At 34.3% G+C, this 21446-nt stretch overlaps 1 protein-coding gene across 3 annotated transcripts in view; it reads right to left on the reverse strand.

Annotated features, from left to right (window-relative positions):
- NBAS (NBAS subunit of NRZ tethering complex) overlaps positions 1-21446 on the reverse strand; it is a 177912-nt gene that overhangs the window by 37686 nt on the left and 118780 nt on the right. For all 3 annotated transcript variants that reach the window (XM_027455253.3, XM_027455251.3, XM_027455252.3), the window contains 2 exons: positions 13937-14026; positions 11340-11535 (listed from right to left, as the gene is read on the reverse strand). In XM_027455253.3, coding sequence (XP_027311054.1) covers positions 11340-11535; positions 13937-14026 — 286 coding nt within the window. The remainder of the gene's footprint in view (positions 1-11339; positions 11536-13936; positions 14027-21446) is intronic.

Raw genomic sequence — 21446 nt, forward strand, 5'->3', positions numbered from 1 at the left:
TGCAAGACATGCACTACAATTCAGAGACTCCTAGGAGGAGAAGTTATGCACAACACACTAATTATGCACAATTTCATCCAATAATTTTGCAGTAAAACATTAGCTTCTGTTTGAACTAGAATGGTTCCTGATAGACTTGCTCTTCTGACTTAAGTAAACAAGTTAAAAATCGTTGACTTGTTTACAACTTTAAGTTAACATATAAACACAAGATTCATATCTTCCTGGTAAATTATTCCCACCTACTGCTCAAAATGTAGCTCTTCCTAATTTCACTTTAAGATTCTACTTCCTAGGTCTTTGTGGTAGTTAGAGCTTGTGGAATTTAGAGCTTGTTGACACATAGAACTGCTTCCACTTCCTACTCCTAATTAAATTCCTTTGACTCTGACTTGTTTAAGGCCAGGTTGAATGTGGCTGTGAGCAACTCAGTCTAGTGGGAGGTGTCCCGGCCTCTGGTCGGGTTGGAATTTAATTGGAATTAATTCTGGTTGGAATTACATGGTCTTTAAGGTCCCTTCCAACCCAAAACATTCTGTGATTCTGACTTCCCAGAGATGAGGACAATGATCGGGTAAGTTTCATACATACTCCTTTTCTTATTTTTCCTTCCGCACCCATTTTTTGACCACTGTTAGACACAGAACATTGGGCTAGATTGGACTTTGATATGAACCAGCACTAACATCTTTACGTACTCACATATCAATTAAAATCTTTGTTATGAAAACACACAGGGCCAACAATATTTCATCTGCAGTTTCCATGTGAAATTGAGGGAAGACAGGGACTCAGGTAAGCCTACCATTTTCATTACATGAACTGTGTACTCTCACAAGATAGCTGAATAGAAGTAAAATCCTGAAATGTTACAAAGAAAGCAAAGGCACAACCTTTCCATACATCATTAATTTCGTAACTGTGTAAAAAAGTCTTATTCTGTGAATAAAACAATGGGTAGTTCTTCTTAAAGGAAGAATCTTAATACTTCCATTAGTAACATAATCACCTCTGCTACCCTTTCTCTCTATTCACTCTGCACATGAAATAAGAACATCTCGGGTTTCCTCTTTTTATTCTTTTATTTTTGTTAATTTTCATACTTGTTTGTTCTAAACTGTTTGAGACATTTCATCCGTTCTGTTCTATTGACTTCTTTCATATATAGTAAAACGCAGTGCTATTGAACTCTAAATAATAAGTTAGCATTGAAATGGCCATGATTTCTAACACTGTGGTCCCTCACCTATTAGTAACTATTGGCAACGGAACGAAACAAAACCCAGATCTTTTAATTCTGTTTACCTGAACTGAAAAGCAAAATGGAGTTGAAATTAGATGCCTTTTAATCTACACCTGCTTTGTATTTCCACATCCTTCACTTCTTATACAATAAGGACCAAAGTACTTAACTTTTCTTCTCTAACAGTAGAATTGGAGACAAATCAGCAGAAATGCAATGCTCAGAGACCTCAAGAATATAAAAGATTCACAGTAAGAAGACGGTTGAACCCAACTATTTTCATAACGCATAATTCCATCTTAAACTGAGCAGAAATCTGACTTTGGGAGAGAAAGGATCAGTCAATCTTGATCACATTTGCTAAGCCAATATTTGCTTTTGTAGTAAAATTCACAGGTGATAAACAACTATGTACTAAAATATGTATAAACAATTCCAAATTATTTGCAGATAATGAGGTTAAAGTTTTCTTGTTGATATATTTTATAGATCTCATCTTAAACCTCATATATTCATGAAGTTCTTTCCCCAGTATTTATCAAAACTTTAGGCAATAATTTGATATAGTACCTTTTGCTCCATGTCCTAGCACAATACTGCCACATACAGAGTTAAAGGCAGTTAAGAAACACAGTTTAAAGAAAAACTATACAGCACCTCGCTTTGTATAATATAAATATTCACACGGTTTTAGAATTAAATTCAAAAGACTTCCTAGAAGAAGGAGTAATGCCAAATGACTAATGTGATGCACTGACATACACCATGTCAGCTTCCTCACTGAGCTTCCAGACTTTGTACTATAGTTACTTCCTGTTTTTTTGGAAGGGCAAAGACAACTTTTACTTTTGAAAATACCCACATAAAGCTGTGGTTTAGATTATAAAATGATGGTTTATCCATACTGCTGCAGAAGAAAAAAATATATACAAAAAATATTCATATGTTGTCATTTGAGAAGTCCATCTTTCCTTTTACATAGATGAGCTTTACCTTCTCAGAAACGAGAAGAGGAACATTCATTGTAGAGGAACATGCCAGTTTTAAATGTGATTTTTCTATCTGCCAAGTTTGTATGTAGATAATCCTACATCCAACCCATTTTGGGTTTTGATAAATGGAAACATTATAAGGTAATGAGTCACAGCTGAGAGATTGGTAGTTTTTACAAATCTGTTCTACTGGGCTCACAGATGCCCCCATGAAATGACAGGATTTAGTTCTATTTTATGAAAAAACACTGTAAAAAAAAAAAAAAAACAAACCACCGTGATTTCATTTAGAGCCTGTACAATGTTGTGGATAAAATTCTGTTATTTGAAGGAAACGTTTTTGAAGATATGCCTATGGAGTTACCCCATTTAACAGAGAACAACATATTTACTAAGGAAAATCTGTAAATCTGTGTTATAATGTAGTATGGTCCATGTTCTCCACTTCAAAAAAAAAAAAAAAATACCACCACCTCACACTCCCCCATTCAAAGTACTTTTCATTACCATTACTAATGAGAATATAACTTGAGCCAGCAATGCAAAGCAAAGGCGTAATTCACCATCTCCCCTTCATTTGAGTTTAAGACAGCACATAGACAATAGCTCTTGGTGCAGCATTACTCATGTCCTGAACTCACAAAAAGAACAACGACAGCATAGGTCCTTGGAAAAACAGCCACTATCTGAAGGACTGAAAAGAAGCATCTGCCATCAAAATGTTAATCTTCCTAGAGCAATTAATATGAAATTAAAACCGAAGTCAAGAGTTTTGTGTGACAAACTCAGTGTTCACAAACCATGTCTCCTACCCCAGAGGTGGGAAAACTCTGAGGTCAGACATTTTGTACTTTCTCCCAAAGCTAGACTCCACAGACTGCACATATTAAAATAGGATTGTGAGTGGTGAGCACCTCTGAAAGCCTGCTGCACACAGATACTGAAGGGATGTGCACCATGTCACAGGCCAAATCCTTCTCAAACTAAAGTCACTGATCAGGATAAGCAAGTTATGGGATTCAAGTTTAAAAATAAGCCAACCAAAAAGCCTAATGGTAAGGGCTTAAACAAAGGCTTAGCCACATGTTGAGCTCCCTGTCTCATAGAAATACCCAAGAACCCTTTTCTTCCAAACTGATTTATATATTGCTTAATTCCTTATCTGCTTGACATGCAGCTCACTAACTTCTAAGAAATGCATATAGAGTCAGTAAACAGAAGTGCGTTGCCTAATGCATAAAAATGCATAACTTGCACAGAAAATAAAATCCATTCATTTGTATTCTACAGGAGACTCTGTTGTAATCTGCACAGAGAAAACCTCTGAAGACCATACACAGATATTGAGATAGATAAGGGTGAATAAAGAAGAAAATGCATTTAAAAGATGTATATAGCTAGCTGGCTAGAATTTAAAGAGAAGATTAACATACATATAATTTAAAATATACATTAATTGTCAGTTAATATGAAAAAAATGGATCTGTGTAAATTATGGCTAAAAATAACAGCTATGCAACACAAGGATCTTAAAAACTTGTAAGCCATTTTACTTGCATGCACCAGCTATTAATCATTGTTTCATACCTCGCAGTCTACGTATGGTAAAGATACTCTACGTTTAAAACTGAAAAGGTGATAGAAGATTTAGCCTGAAAATAACAAGATTTCAATCCTTAAATACTACTTTTAAATTTAAGCTGTTAAATTAGCATCAGTATTTTTCCCCATTATGCAAGTGATTCTTCAGTTTACCTTTTCTGATTATCACGACCATTAAGAGAGCAGTATAAGCACAAGTTCCCAGTATTCAACTGTATGTGTAACTGCTATCTTGATGATCAAAGTCTGCAATTCTTACTAATAGAGGAAAAATGATATTAAAAAAAATAATAATTTAAATGAAAACTTGTCAAAATGAATCCTTCCAAAATGTTGTTTTGCATATAGAGTAACATAAATTAAAAGAGGTATTTTTATAAAGAACAACCCACATTAAACTGAAACACCTGCCTTTAGAAACAACAGGTTGTTGATACTGACTCCAACTCAATGTCATATTTCACTATCTATTAAAATAAATAACTAAATAAACATAAAAATAAAATAAATGACAGACAATTATTTTTTTCATGTAAGATTTCTCTATTTATCCATATTTATGACCTGGAACAGGAGCATTGAAAGTGCCAAGTGGATAGATACCACAAAATTATTGTTGCTGTACAAATTTAAATAAATGAGTAAGTCTGTTACAGCCATAAAATGAATCAGAAACAAGTAAGCAACACAGTGCAACACTCATACAGAATGGCATTACATAAGCACAGCAATTGGTGCTTTTCTTTTTAATTTGATGTAGTCAAAGTCATAGCAGTTAACAGGTAGTCACAGATGAGTCTCTATATAATAATAATGACAACATAGTCAGATTCATAATTCTAAGTAACGGAAAAGAACTTCTAAATGCCATATTCACATAGAATTTTGGGGTGATACCTACCCAAAACTAGGATTTATTTAAAAAAAGCCCTCATAAACATCAGACATTTACATTTTGAAAAGCTACAAGGACTAGTGTTTATATACACTGTAAAAGAGGTTGAATATGAAGCACTTGCTTTTCTTAATGGAAAAAAAATCTCTTTCAATGAATATGAACTACTAGAAATGCCTAAGAAGTAACAACTATTCAATGAATACTTGAGAAGGGATCCTTGGATGATACAGAGTTTACAGAACTCTAAAATAGCATCAGTGTTTGATGGAAAAAAAACAGTTTAGAATGATATGGTAAAGAGTAGAATTTCTGCTGATTTTCTGACTGCTTTTTTGCTTACACAAATTAATGGATGCTTTTAGGGAACTGTCTCGTCAAGTCAAAAGAGCTTCACTGATTGAAATTCAGAGACCTGTGGTTAACGTACAGCTAATGTCAAAAGAGCAATCGAGGTGTTTGGATACACATACTGTTAGTTTCCACAAGGACATCACATTCCTTCTCCAATTATCTCATTTCAAAGGTATTCTGCGTATCTCAATAGGCTCAGATGGAGGTGAGAATGGAAAACAGACTGAAAAAATTTGGGGTGAGATAACAGGACTGGAATTGTTTACTTGGATTGAGTAAGCAACAAGAAAAAAAAAAGTGGCAAGGTACTGAGTGGCAAGGAGACTGATTTTCTGAATTTTACTGTCCTATAAAACATGGAACAACAACATATACAAAATCATAAAGAGATAAAAATCCTTCTACAGTGCCAGTATGACTTGCCTTCAGTGCTGTATGACCAATGCCACAAATTTAGAAAGTCATAACCTAAGGTTGTGTTATCCTTTACCCATACATTTCTTTGCAACTTAATAACTCTGAATATCTCACTAGTGAGATATTAATTTTTCTAAAGCTGTGATAAAAGCACAATATGCAACTGTTTAAACCATTCCCCATCTATACCTTCATTACAAAAGACCTATTACAGAAAGCGAATTATTCCACATGAATTCACTCCAGATCACATTTATCTTCCTCTAAAACAACTGCAGTAGCCATGAAGCATCGTTCTACCTGAGGCTTGCATTGGAAACCATCATGTTCACTCAAGCTATACTGCTTCTCTCTTCACTTTGTCTTATCCATTTTACTTGTGCAGTTAATGGAAAATTTTTCATTTGCATCCTAAAGTATTTAATCAATCATACACACTACAGCAGTTTATGTTTCCAGAAAAAAAAAAAATACAATTTACATGTTTTCATATGGATAAATTGCATCTTCAAGAAATGGAAATTAGTGTTTTAAAATATTAATTAAAACTTACATTTAATTTCTTAAACCTAATTTTTATGCATTACCAGTAGAGAAACAATGTCTCTAGAATTATAAAACATCATCTTAATAAATTTACTCAAAGTTGATAGGACCATAAATCCTTCTTCTAAGTAAGCATGTTCCACAACAAGAAATGGCTGAGGATTAAACAGATACTGTTCCTTCACCTGTGTTTTGCCAGATCAAGCTAAATGCAGGTCACTGCAATCAGAAAGCTGATAAATGCCCCCAGTAAAATGACTTGGGAACTCCTGCCTCTTTGCTTTCCATATATAGTTGTGCTCCAATCTAGCTGACACAAGTACAGGCACTAGATAAAAGTTGGAAGTCGTGACACAATTATTTGCATTAAAACCTTTCTTTATGAAGTCATGGAAAAAATACGTAAACAGATACATATTTGTCATACACTGGGGAAGAGAGACAAAAAAGCCAATGGAGACTTGGCTACGAAAATCATTATGTTAACATAGGTATTACAAAGATGGCTGAGACACATACAGTGTGCATGCAACTTACATGAAGGCCTATATGCAGGAACAGCAAATGTGGGGGGGGTGAGGGGCTGCACATACCAAACACACATTAATTTACTAATTTTTCAAAGTTAAATTTTAAAAATAACAGATAAAATAAGTAAGGTCCTAAAGTTACAATCTCAAATTTGTATTAGACATCCCTTAGGATTTTAAAAAATGCTTAGCCCTCAGCAGCTCTCTATACCATCCAGATCACAAAAAAACGTAACAATATAAGGGGAAAGGCTAAATGAGATTACCTTCTCTAAATGACAAAGCTATTTGCGTTTAAGTAGTATGCAAATAGTAATTACATTTTCAATTTGCATAATAATTAAACAATCCTTTAAAGACGTGTCTTATATAAGCTTCACAATTGCTAATTTCTTGTCTTAAACTAACCCTTAGTTTACCTACAGAACCTTTACAGAACCACTGCAACTTCCTGGGAAAAAAACCTCTCTTGTTACTGTAACTGGTCACTGTATTGAATGACTGTACACACGTAACCTGCTTGGTGTTATTTTGCATGTTAGACACTGATGCAAGTCATTACAGACTAGATTTTTACACATGATATGAAAACAAATGTATTTCTCATCTTAGATAGATAAAAATCAAACTTTGATATGAACATTCTAAACCACATTTTTCTCACCTCCCACCCAAGACTTTTTTAATGTACAAAAGAGTTGGTATTTTGACCCATATTTTTCATGCACCAGTTAACTAGAAAATTACAGAACCTGAAGAACTCAGATAAAATTCATCAAGGGTATTAAAACAACACATGCCTCCTCCTTCCAGTAGGATGGGATGCTACTGGAATGTGAATTAAAGACTCTCAAGCCTTTGAAAAACGAGGACCTCTGAATTTTTAATTTTGTTAACTAATCATTAGAGAACTGGAAATTGCTGTGTTTCTGACCGTTTGATAGGTAGCTGCTTCCATAAAGTACATTTTTAATTTTGTAAGAGTTGGCCTGTTTCCCAGCAGCACAATGATTTGTTGGACCACTACTTACAGCACCTACAGCATAATTAAATATTAAGTCTCCCTTTGATGTATGCAAAGCCTGACTAAGAGGATTAGTAGACACTCTGAGGGTGGCTTTCACACATTTTCTGGTAATTGAACACCGCAATATCATTAAATTTATCTTTACTCAATAGGAATTCACATACAACCTTCACAACATTTAGTGTCCCTTTCTGTATGAAGAAATGGTAGAGGAAAAGAGGGATCTTCTAAAAGCATGCCAAAAATGCTGAGCAAGTACAGATAGAACAGTCTGGAAGCAAGATCATGAACACATTTTTGAAACATTTACGATTTAAACTTCATTAATAAATCTTTTAAACACAATCCTCTAGTTAAAAACAGCATTCAGGTCCTCCGGCCATATTTTTTTTCCATAATGTATCAAGGGCTTTACTACTTTGTGGGATGAGAAAGGATGACCAATTTAACAAAGGTGTGGTTGAGTTAGAAAAACAGATACCTACAGAAACAGACAGATATCTCAACATGTCTGAGCACACTTCTGAAAGATGTAATTCCTTATGTCTACTTTTGACCCTGGTTTACCATGGGTCAAATTGCATTTACCGAGCAATTTGATAGAACTTTCAGACTGTGCTTTAACTTCCCCTTCACAATGGTGCTTTTACATCCTCACACTTGAAGCACTCACCTGTGTATGAGAAACTTAATTAATCCCCAAAAGTTGGGATTCAAATCTCTCTTCATTTTTCAGCAGTCACTCAACTACTGAATTATGCAGTGTTATTGTTTTTGTAATGTATCATTAAGGATTATGAAATGCATCTAGCAAAAATACAGAGAAAACAGTCTGCAATGTGCTGTCTTATTATTGTCTCCTGTTGTTAATTCACAAAATGAACAAATTCAATCAAATAAGGTCATCATTTCCCCTTTCTAGCACTATCTTCTAGACTAGTGTTTGACATCAGCTGACTAGAAGATTAAAAAAAAAAATAGTTTAGTTAATCACTTTCCTTCTTGGATGTTAGTGAAGAGCTCTGAACTTCAATTACGGGTACCTAACAGAGAAACTAATATGACTGTTCTGTCTAAACCACTCATTAGTTATCTAGCAGAAGATATTCACTCAAAACAAAGGGTTCCCATCCATCACATTTAGCTTGAACCGACAAGAAAATTAGAATTGTTTTTAAGTGTGTTCCAACAGGACTCTTATGATTGCACTCTGTAGCAGGAACTGGGGTGAAAAAACAATTATTTTATACAAGTATGTATAAGCGTAACTTTCACTATAAAAACTTTTTTTGAACTTAGCTAAATACTTTATATGGAAAATTTTATATTACAGCATTGTATAGCACATTTTTATTTAATTAGTTCTGAAAAGTTTGAGCTTACCTAGCACAATAGTTACAGTTTTGCTGTAACTTTTTACAGTAAAACTTTTTTATACAGTTTTATTGTATACTTGCTTACTTATCAGGAAAAGAAGTTGAAGTGATCAACTGTTCTTTGTTGTGATCTAACAGGGTGCTGCTTATTATCAGTGCACTGCTTCCTTCACCAAAACCAGGTGTGTTTTTCTGCTCAAAAGTAGGAGTACTCTGAAAATCCATCACTTCAAAAACCAGAAATTACTGACATATAACATGGAGAGACCTAAGCAGGCTGGAAAATTGGGTCCACAAGTGTTGTACTATTTTGCAAAGATACATGTGAAGTCTAGCACTTGGGACAACACTATCCCATGCAGCACAAGCCTGGAAGCAGCTCTACTGAGAGGGCCTTGGGGGTCCTGGAGGGCAGTGAGCTCCATGTCAACCAGCAGCATATGCAATGAATTTGAGTAATTCCTAAAACATCACGAAACATAAACAAATAGATGTAATCTTTGTGTTGTAAATTTATACAAATTTTGACTTATCAGATTACGAGAAAAAATAAGTCATTGCACATCTTAAATGATTCTCAAACAAGTAAGTGTAATGAGTCTCACAAGCTTTCCATCAGATACAGGTGTTTTTTTCTTCTACAGATATGGCTGAAGGCTATTATCTGCCTGCCTTTTTTTTTTTTTTTTTAAAACATATTCTAGTTGAACGTTTTGATGTTTTGAAAGGTTTTTGACTAGGAAAGGGGGTTACAGGCAATAGAAGTGTTGACACAGGACACTGCATATTAACAACAAAAGAAACTGAAGATGAAGAAACCAATCACAGACATCCTAAGAGTGACTGTGAAGTTAAGTGCTGATATTATTGTGAATCCAAGAGAAAAAGCAATTTCTAAATGAGCCAAGGGACAAGCATTTTCTTTAAGATTATTATGGTGATTATTCCCTTGGATGGTCTTAGTACAGCACGTAAATCTGAGATAGTGCTTTTGTTTTAAATGAACACAAAATGCTTTTGTACAAAGATTTTTTGGAAGTATTAAAACTATTTTAGCTCCACAAGGTTTCAACATTGGAGATAGAAGGGGAAAGGCATTGACAGAATCATAGAAAAATCATTTAGAAAATTGATGTAAATTAACTGATTTTTAATAATTCTATGTGCAGCAATTGATACAAGCTTCAAAGACAAAAATATTTCTCCCTGATAAGCATTTTGTATATTTTCATTGTACCTAGAAGACTAAATGTAGAAACTCTGTAGTAATACATACTTTCATATTAATAATTTCACAAAAAGGAGTTGTGAAATGTAGCAGTTAAAAAAAAATCATGCATACAAGTGGGGTTTTTTTTTTTGGTTATTCATTAATATTTCCACGTTTTACTTCATAAACTCAAGCAGTTTCATTCATGAAAACTTTCACTATAAAACCCTTACTAATCTTAGATTAAGTTTTACATATGCTTTAGAAAATCAGAGCTTGGTATTTTCTAGCCCTTTAATTCAGAATGAAAATGAATTTGACTTAGACTAGAAAGTTTGGACTAGAAGTACTCTGCCACTCTGAGTGAGGAACAAATAATAAACAGATTATAACAACTTTTTGCAAGAATGATTTACCTTATTTTTTCCCACTTCACACTGAAAAAGACTTGAAATTCTCACTTGGACAGGTTAAGGTATGAGCCTTTTTAAGAAACTACTGCCTTAGATACTACCTCCTAAAAGAAACAGTAGCAGCCTCTAACTATGACCAAATGCATTCCCTAAAGATCGACTCTTTCCAGCTGAGCATGTCCCTAATGTTCTGACTACAGATTCATAGAATAGTACCTTAAGAGCCCAGAAAAAAAAAGTAACAAGAGCCAGTAATTCTCACTCTAATTCTGACTATAACGTCACAACAAATAGATAAAAAGGAAAGTAAAAGTGACAAAATTGTCTGATAAGAAAGAATATGCAAATGTTGCGCTTAGGAACATTGTTTAAGTGGTAGACTTCGCAGCACTAGGTTAATGGTTAGACTTGATCTTAGAGGTCTTTTCCAACCTAAAAGATTCTATGATTCTATGATAATATTAAAAATTGAAAAATTTAATGTATGCCATAGAGAAAAATCATTAGTGTTTGATCAAGCTTGGTATTATGTACTCCTGATCCCAAACAAAATCTGAGGACTCTATTAACTACCCTGTTTTTCAAAGAATCGCTATTTATTAGTGATTCAAAAGGAAGGTAGGATTAGTTCTCATACTGACATCCCAACCACGTACTACAAACTCACATTTCATCAGATAATCCCCGCATAAGAACAGTCTCATGCTACTATTTAGAGCAGTCAGTTTTAATACCTTTGTTTCAAGCCAGCACGCTCTGAGAACAGCTTGTGTCCTGAAGTACACAAGCAACTTGCTGTCCTCATCACTGAGATGGAAAGCTTGCTCCAGTATTTGCAATACTCTGATGCGAGGTTTCACTGGTAAAGAGTCATCACCACAGAAAGGTCTCAACCACTCCAGGAGGTCATCTGAAGAAACTACTTTCTCCCTGTAATTAAACAATACTGTGTTAAACAGACTTTGGTAATCCTAATCAAAATATTACCTACCTGTCTTTTCAGAGTTATTAACAACCACATTCAATACACAAACAATTTCATTAGAAGACTCATATACCATTCTTGTGTTACACACAATTTTCAACTTGTGCAAAAGCGGGATCCCTCAAAAATCACTATATGAAATACAGAGAATAGCATGAACAGTATGATCATGCCCTACAGATGCCTGCATAGAAGCAGGACACTATCTCTCGAAAAGCTCACCTTCGTGAGACAGAAGAGAAACCAGCCCTTGTAAACCAGGTGCCTAAAACTAAGTGGTACAGGAATCTTTAAAAAAAAAAAAATCAAGTAACCACATAAAGACCATAGAACTCCATCTATCCAAACAGTAATGTATTGTCTCCTACACTACCTTGACTGCAAATTTTATAACAACAATGCCAAATTTCAACATTTAAAAACAAAAGCTGTTTTCTTGTGACTGGTCCTGATCAATGCCTATACCTGCACACTATTTGACCTTACGTAAAACCAGCCTGACTGCTTGCTTTTCAGGTGTGACTTTTTTTTTTTGTATCCAATGCTCAAATTCTCCTGTATTCTTTATTTTCTTACATATCCCTTTTTTACTTTCCATATACACAAATTAGTATCTCCTGTGGCTTTAGCTGTTTGTTTATTTTCCTACATCATCATCTTTAGCAAGGTGGATTACTTTATGTCCTAACATGATAATGATTACAAAATGCCTGTAACTCCTAGAAGGTAAGAAAAAATGTTAAAAGAAAAAATAATATTTTTGTTATTTCCTGACTTAGAGAAATAAAAAAGCTATTAATAAAATTTTTAATTTTAAAAAGTGTATTATGCTGAACACATCCTAACCATGTGAGAGCATTTAAAGCATACAGATTACCATGAACTCAACCAACCAGCTATTTGCAGACAGAATAACATGTTCTGTACTTTACTGGCTCTAAACTACCATGTAACATCAGTAAATTCTATTCTGATATTTTTTCAGTAGTATTTCAAAGTAAAGCTTATTTATTTATTTATTTAAAATCAAGAAAGTGGTTCCAGGTGGAGTGTGATTTATAACTAATGTTCTCTTATTTGTCTTAACAAGACAGATGGGAAAGTAATATCAGACAGAAAATGCCAATTTAACCTGTCTTGCAGCTCTGAAATAATAAACATTGACAGCTTAGATTTTCAGATTGCAAGGATTTCAATTTTATTTAGTTTTTATATTGTCTGAATTATGTTGTTCAGTGCAGAACTTTAGCTAAATTAGACATGCCTCAGCTAAACAGGTGGCATTCAAACTGTAAATTACAAGTTTGGGAATTAAGAGGAACTGTTTGAATATTTCTACAGTTTTGCAGACCTCACACCTGATACTTATACATGCTTTCCTTAGGAGAAGATTTATATTTTTCTATGTTGAATAGCTGAAGTTTAAGATAAGTAAGATTAACTTAAAAAAGAATGTAAATAGCTTCTTGTAATCACATCGATTTTCACTCCAGGTTATTGTTTTAACAGTTACATGTTGAAGTATACACCTAAGGACTCCAGAAAGTGCAACTTGGAAAAAAAATTACCGACTCTCCCATGCTACCTTATAATGCTGTAAATGAGATTTATTGTAGATTTTGATGTCAGTCTACTGCAGTATCCAATACTTACATAATACCAGTAGAAGAGCCTCTGTACTAATAATTTAATTGTTTTTGTTGGCTACTAGTGAGCATGAAGATTTATTTATTTATTAATTATTATTATTAAATACAAGTTTTTAGTTTGTACAGCTGGAAAGTTTTTTTTTTTTTTGTCTTCCTTGCCTTTTACAGAAAGGCAATGGGAAGTACATCAGTAAGACAGACCTTTGTATGAACTGAAATAAGGGCATCCATAAAAGAGAATTTAAAAATAGAGATGAGCATTTATGAAATTATTTCTGCACTATACGCCACAAATATTGGTAAGTTTGGCATCTAAATTCAGATATTTAAAGTGAGTCAATGTTATCTGCAAGCTACATAATAAACTGAAACAAAAAAAAACTAAGTACTCTACTTCTAGTAGAGTCAGAGCAGAAATATAATTTCCTCAAATTATCATAATACATAGTTACATAATTTTTATGTTCAGAGAGTTGCTTTCTTCCAAATGATCAAGTAAAAGCTTCTGTCAGGCCTCAGATTTTGAACCTTGTAAGTGATAGCCTGTTCCAAATAAAATCCTAGGAAATAAAGTGTAAACACATTATATACACCCATGAAAAAAAAAAATGATCCATATTCAGTATTGTACCTTCAAGGTTTTCATGAGAAGTATCTTTCAAAGCCTAACCAAGGAATCCATATAGTAAGTTCTTACCCTTTTTCAACACTTGCATGCACTGCAGAAACGATGCCTTCTAGGATTCCAAGTGGATCTTTCACTGATGTAGAAGAACTGTCATTTGCTCTGTTAAAGTAAGACAAAATTCACCATGAAAAGCCCTTAACATTGTATCTAAATCTGTACAACTGCAGGATACATATGAATTGTTCAGCATTTATGGAAGTTTTCTACTTTCCTTGCTTAATTAGCACCCTTATTTTTGTATCAAAGCAATACGAGGAGTAACAAGAAAAAAGTTGGAAAGACAAATACTAAAAGACAGCAGTGAAACTGGAAAGAAAATAGAGATAAAATTTAACATTTATAACACAGAGTAGCATAGCAAAACACGTTTATTGCCTTTAATATCTCATCAGTAATAAGTAAACAAATACACTTAAGCATCACCATCTTTTCTTTCCAAATATCCTCATACTGTATCATATTGGTTTAAACCAACTTGACTGTAACCTGATGTCAAAAGAATCCTTTCTGCTGATTCATGCTTACCAGAAGCAACAAAAAGGAAAAAAGAGAAAAAGGGTTGTTCAAGAACAGTGTGTGGGAAAGGGGAAGATAGGATGTTGTTCCATTGCCGGCTTATTGTGCATAGGTCGGAAGAGTGTGAATCACACTGCCCATCAGATGTTCCAGTTAAACCATAATGTTTTTCCATGGTGAAAATAAATATTGGAAAAGTCATCCTGATAGGAGAAAAAGCTTCACTACTAATGCAGTGGAAGTGATTTTTTTTCTGCTAACATTTTCAGGGAAACAAATTTGAGATGCAACTCAGTGCTGAGAGAGGAAGAGATTTCACACTGGCATGCCAATAAATTACAGTGTCTCTTCATGCTTCACTTCAGTAGCAATGATGACTGTACTGAACTAGAAAAACAACAGTTTTGCCTATCTTAAGAGTTTGTCAATGCTGCATTGAAGCAAAGGAAGGCAAAAGCAAATAGTTCCAAAGTCAGTTTACTTAGGATGACTCAAAAACCCAGAGATAAGGTGTATTTTCTCTACTGTTCATCAGCATATCAAAGCTATTCTGCTACTAAAAATGTCAGCCTCTTACTATATCTCTTAAAAAAAAAAAAAAGTCTAGAGTCTGGTGACTGTTGTTTAAAGCAAAAATATACTCTGTAGCTGACTCTAATTTGCAAAAAAAATTACAGTTTACTGAACTATTTCACAGATTTTGTGTCAAGAGTTATGAATTTTTATAATTTTGTCATGTATTATTTCAGAAAGGCAAATATTTTGCCTAAAAATGATTATACTGTATGGCATACAAACCTGAATTCTTAAAATCTTTAGTGTCTTCCTGTATTCAATATATTTTTTTTAAAACTTAACATGACTAGCACTTCAGTGAACAGCAATACATTAAAAAACATGTGACTTCATTCAGAACAGATACAAGATAATTTGTTGCACAATGAAATCTAAATATTGTTTTACCTTACCATTCCTTTTGTGTTATTATACCACACTCACAAGTATGAAGTAAGACTGAAAAGATCTTAACACCAGTCTTTTCCTCAAAAAATACCGTTACTTTGATGGGATCATCAAAGAAGTGCTATTGTTAATACCAATACTGTCATACGGTAGTTCAGAAAATTTTAGAAGTGTTAAGTTTAAATTCATATATTTAAAACATCTTGAGAATATTTGAAAATAATCAAGTTATAGTTTATGGTAAAGAAATATCCAGGGTTCCAGATTCCCAAAGGGGGAAAATGTCTGTCCAGTCAAATACTTTGGTCTCAGAAAAGTCTGTGTTTTTCCACAGAGGAGACACACCAGATCAGAATGCTCTGTAAAATGAAACAAACAAAATCCTCTACATTTAGATTACACCAGCACTACACAAATGTGGAAATCATAGAAAGAACAGCAGTATTAAAGTAACCATTCATTGCAAGTAGCATTAAGAGGTGGTTTCAAATTTGTTTTAAAATAAAAAAGCCAAGAAAATCTACAATATATTCCCTGAGTGACCAGAAATAAGACTCTTCATTAATGCCCTCTCCGTAGGCTCACTTTACATTTTTCTGTATTATTTTTTGTGGGTTTTTTTTGTTTGTTTGTTTTAGTAAGTTTGTAATAAAAGGACATCAACAAAGCATATGAATATTGCATATCTAAAGAAAACTAAGGGAATATTTATAAACCTTACGTACTAAGAAGAGAACGATAGTTACCTGAAATGGAAAAGAAATAAGGCTGCAGTAGGGATGGGCCATGGAGATCTTAGTACTTCTACTTACTCCAAATTACATTTAGTGTACCTATGTAAATTTCATATGAAAGGAGAATGACTAGCAAACCTTAGCTTCTGGGTTTCTTCAGTTTTGCAGACTGATTCTGAACAGTCCTAGCACTTGCTAAAAGTCCCTTAACTTGCAAAAGCCCTTAATCTCTAATTAGACATAAGAATCTGTAGCTCCTATGGCAACCAGGTTCTAAGCACTTCAAAAAACATGGGTAAAGAGAAACATATACACAAAAGCTGATGGACATTTCTGAAAACAGCAAATCACTGTTTCAGACAATACAGCTGTGAAGCCAGTTCTTGGGTATGGTAGATACATTCATTTGCTCTAAGTTTAGAGCTCGTCATCCACAGACAGGTACTATTCCACTGAGAGGGAGGCAAGGAGAAGAAAATAAAAAGAGGCAAATCTCAAGCAATAAATTAGAGCTATCTATACTAAAAACATATGTAAAAGAAATTACATCTAGCATCTTTTTTGAATCTTTTAAATCTTTGAATTTTTAAATCTTTTAAAAAGCTTAATATTGCCTGTACTTCCCAAAAACTTCCCAAGAACTGTTACAGAAACAAAAAAGAGATTACAGCCCACGAGACAAATATTGTGTCATTTGTTTTGTTCTTACTGATTTAAAATTAACAGCTACTAACAGAATCAAATATAATTAATGAAGGATTATTTTTTTATACAGATTATACGCTACTTGATGCATGTTTTAAACAACATACAATTCAGCATTCACCTCAAAACTCATAGGTATAAGCCTGGTGTAATTACACTGATAACAGCTTATTTTGATTTCAGTTCAGTTTCAGAAAAAGTGATGCATATTTAATCAAGTTCTTCAAATGCAACAAAGTACAAAGAATGCTTGAAAGGATAATAAATTAAATCCATCTAAGTCTTTTAACCTAATTATACTATTCATCATAAATACTTGATAATTCTTTCCTTTATCCAGCCTTATTTTTCTCTATTTTGTGCTTCTTTTAAATAACAGGAAAATAAGCAAGTAATACATTGTTGGTGTTATCATTCCAAACTGGGGAAAAGAAGCCATAACGTCAAACAGTCATTTCTGTAAGAATTATTATCAAATTATAAGATACCAGGTTGCAAGATTTCCCTGAAGAACCCCTGCTCAAACGAGATGAGATGGTGAAAAATCTGCTTTCCTCCTAAGTTAGGTGCTCTGTCTATTAAATACAAATTCAGAATTCCCACCAAACCTGTCCTGCTCATTGCCTGGTGAATACTTCCAAAATTTCATGAAACACAAAATCCATCTGAGCACAAAGGAGGCCATAATGTCTTCAACAGCTAAAATGCCTTCCCTGACTACATAGACTCCTAAGTAGAAGATTCTCACTCATGATACAAACTTCTCTTCATCATCCACGAACATTCCTTAAGTCATGGATCATGGAAAGTTTCCAATACATGACATGAGTGATCTTGGTCATGGAATAAACTGACTCTTAGATAAGTCTAGTTAGACTATCAGCATTACCAAAACCTTCAGAATCCCATGATTTCTTCTGAAGAAGTAACTAATTTCTGTTGACAGTAGCTTTTTTTCTACTTTAAATTTTGTGCACAAGAATTACAGAGTCAAGGAAGATAAAAGCAGTTAACAGAACTGGACAATGCTGCTTCTGAAATTATACCCTTAGACAAATAACTACACATATGTTATATTTAACAAGAGTTACTGTTTCTGCGAATATATGGCAGATGTTAACCCTGTAATATTGCACGCTATTAAAAAACAGAACAGAATAGAACAAAAAAATAGAACAGAATAGAACAGAACAGAACAGTTCAGTTGGACCTTCAAAGGGACCTTCAAAGATCATCTAGTCCAACTGCCTGACCTCTTTGGGGCTTACCAAAAATTTAACTGTGTTATTGAGGGCATTGTCCAAATGCCACTTGAATATCAAGAGGCATGGGACATCAGCCACCCCTCCAAAAAGCTTGTTCCAGTGTTTGACCACCCTCATGGTAAAAAAAAAAAAATTCCTGATGTCCAGCCTGAACCTCCACTGGCACAGCTTTGTGCCATGCCTTCATGTCCTGTCATTGTTTACCAGGGAGAGGAGAACAGCACCTCCCTCCCCCTCTGCCTCCCTACATCAGGAAGCTGCAGAGAGCAATGAGGTAAGGCTGCACCAACGCTAAACACAGGAGGAGAATCACCTCTTTTGACCAGCTGGCCATGATGTGTTTGATACACCCCAAAATGCTGTTTGTTCTAGCTGCCCAGGGCATGTTGCTGGCTCATGTTAAGCCTCCTGTTGTCCAGCACCCCCAGATCCCCTTCTGCTGAGATGACTCATCTTCAGTCTGTACCCATGTCTGTAATGCCATGTCTGGCATTACTCCATCCCAGCTGCAGAACCCAGCACGAAGACAAAAAAAAAAAAAAGTAATTTTTCACAAAGGCAACATTTTCTTGAAGAATCTTCTGCAGTAGTCAGTCAATACTTTAATAACAGAAGATATTTTACTGTGTTTGAAGGGGGGGTTGTAGTTATGAAACTGGAAGGAAGGATGCATATTTTCAGTCACAGACATGATGTGTCTCTGCTTAAGTTTCAGGTAAATCACAGGCACTACCACATTTTTTTTACATCCACACAGGCCTACTTCATTTATGGTCACTGTACCTTAATTACATTCCCTGTCACCATAGCTACGGAAAATCCAGGCAAACTCCAGTTCAGTGTTATAACCCTACAAGCACTACTCTGAATGTTAATTGTCAAAGGAATTTCTTTTCTGCAAAACTACTACATAAAATAACTGCACTGTATAACATATCAAAGCTCAGGAAAAAAAAATGTGAAGAGTATTCCCTTGAAATGTTACAATTACTGAAGAATAATTCAGCTTTCCAGGTTCACAGGCAAGACTTTCTTTAAACATATCTTTTTGTCCATGAACCCTGAAGTTAAAGTGTTGCACAAAAATGCTGTGGTTAATGTGTTTTGATTTGTGTTATGGTCTAGCTAGAAAGCTAATATCTGAGCATAGGATAGAGATGCATACAATTTCATTCACAGCAATGGCATCAAAGCCAGCAGGCTAAAGAGATGACAAGTCACAACCTTTCTTTTAAATGCTCACTATATTTAAAGAGACTCTACCTTATAATAATATCATCTTGCTGAATTTCGTAAGAGGGATAATATTATTTTAAGTATTTTTTATTCTACATTGGCTTTTACTTTATGCTTTTTACCATTGTAGTAGGCAAACTTTCCAGACTTCATTATGTGACTACTACCTACCACATGACTTTCCTCTCATCCTGTTGCACAGAAAAAAAGTAAATTAACTGGGCCATCTTGTTTCATAATATTTTTTCTTGTTGTTTTTTGTTTTTTTTTAACATCAGTTTGTATTTATAAAGAAGAATACTTGTCAAAAGAATGCACATCACAAACCAGATGAAAAGTTGTGAATTTCTGAGTTCTTCTGAAGCCTCCAAGTAATTCCTCTGCCTTTCCATTTTTTTCCACTGGAGGGATGCACTTTCCATTCTTTAATGGTTTAATGGCTTTCCATTCTTTAAGTACTGATTAAGAGTTATTGGTTGTGGTCTATATGCAAAAACTTTATTAAATAAACTTTCAGACATTCAAGCTTTGCAACGCGTATAAAAAGCAAATATGTTAGTATAGAGAAGAGTAAAAGAATTTCAGGACATCCATCCTAGTCTGCATATTAATATGAATCACTACTGTTGAATTAAATAGACTTTATGTCCAGATGCATCACACAGACCAGATGTATCATTCCAGCCAGGAACATCAGGACCTGGATCATCTAAAGCCAAATTATTCCTCACAAAATGGACATGGCCATACAAGAAAGACAATGTTACTGATGTTGCTATGCAGAAAACTCTGCCATTGCTGGGGATGCTATGAACACTCAAACTGAGTGACAGGAGACATTCATTTTCTGTCAAAGAGGGCTGCAAATGCTTTGACAGGCTCCCTTCTTTTTATCTGTGACTATCCAATCTGATTATACACACAAATGCTAAGGAAAAAAATAGGTAGAGCTATACATTATTTTCCATGCTATATTTGTTTCTGTATTTCTGGCATGCGTATTCAAATCATCCTACCCACATGTAATTCTTCCACATGCAAAAGAATCAAGTAAATTGCAGAAGTTTTATCCATCTAAGCTGGTTTTAAAAGTGATAGAGTTTAACAGCCATTTAACAATTGAATACTCTTTAGTATGTGTTGCATACATCTCTTTGGAACAGAAATACTTCAGAAGAGAGTTCTAAATAGTTAAATGAGAAATATCTGTTCATTTGTTATGATATAAAACTACCTTCTCCCCTATCCCCCGCCACTACTCTTCCTCAAAAAAATAAAGTAAGTTTTCTACTGATCACATAGGTCATCAACACATGGTCTTTCACTTGGAATATTCAGTACATCAAAGACACAGCCAGAGAGAGGTAGCACTCTGCAACATCAAATCCAAGACAGCATCTACAAATAAAAATCCCTGATGAATTGCTGTCACTGGACTACAGAAGAACAAAAAACCAAACCAAACCAAAAAAAAAAAAAAAAAAAAAGTGAGTGTTTTTGTGCTGCTCTGAAGGAAAAAGAACATAACCAACAAAAAGATTTTTAAGAGCTGATTGGTATTCTGTCAACTATGATGAAAAAACAAAAACCACCAACACACACACACAAAAAAAAAAAAAAAAAAAAACACTTGTGCTCTATTTTTTTCCTGAATAATGATATAGACGTAAAACCCTAGAACTTCATTCTCTGTTTGCTTCTTTCAGAATTTCACATCTCAGATGTAGTCTAACAGCAATGGAGACTGAATATACTCTTTGGTCAAGTTGTGTCAGAAAACATCCACAAAGACACACTGATTCAATCATGTTAAGTCATAGGGCTGAACTCTGCTAACTCTTTGACAGGAAAGAGGACAGGTTGTTCCTAAGTAGCTACAAAAATTCACAGACTTTCAAATATCCTAAACCTTGTTAAAAGAATAAGGGCATCTTCACAGGCTTATTCAATCCTAACAAACCTTATCAATGTACACTCAACTTATAGATTGCCATTTAAGCCCACAAACCACATTCCCTATTACTTCACTGTCCTAATAAATAACCTATCCTTTGGATAGTGCCTTACACTGTGGCAGGGAAAAAGTTGAACCTCAAAAGA

The sequence above is a fragment of the Anas platyrhynchos genome, chromosome 3 (assembly GCF_047663525.1).
Source record: "Anas platyrhynchos isolate ZD024472 breed Pekin duck chromosome 3, IASCAAS_PekinDuck_T2T, whole genome shotgun sequence".
NCBI lineage: Eukaryota > Metazoa > Chordata > Aves > Anseriformes > Anatidae > Anas > Anas platyrhynchos.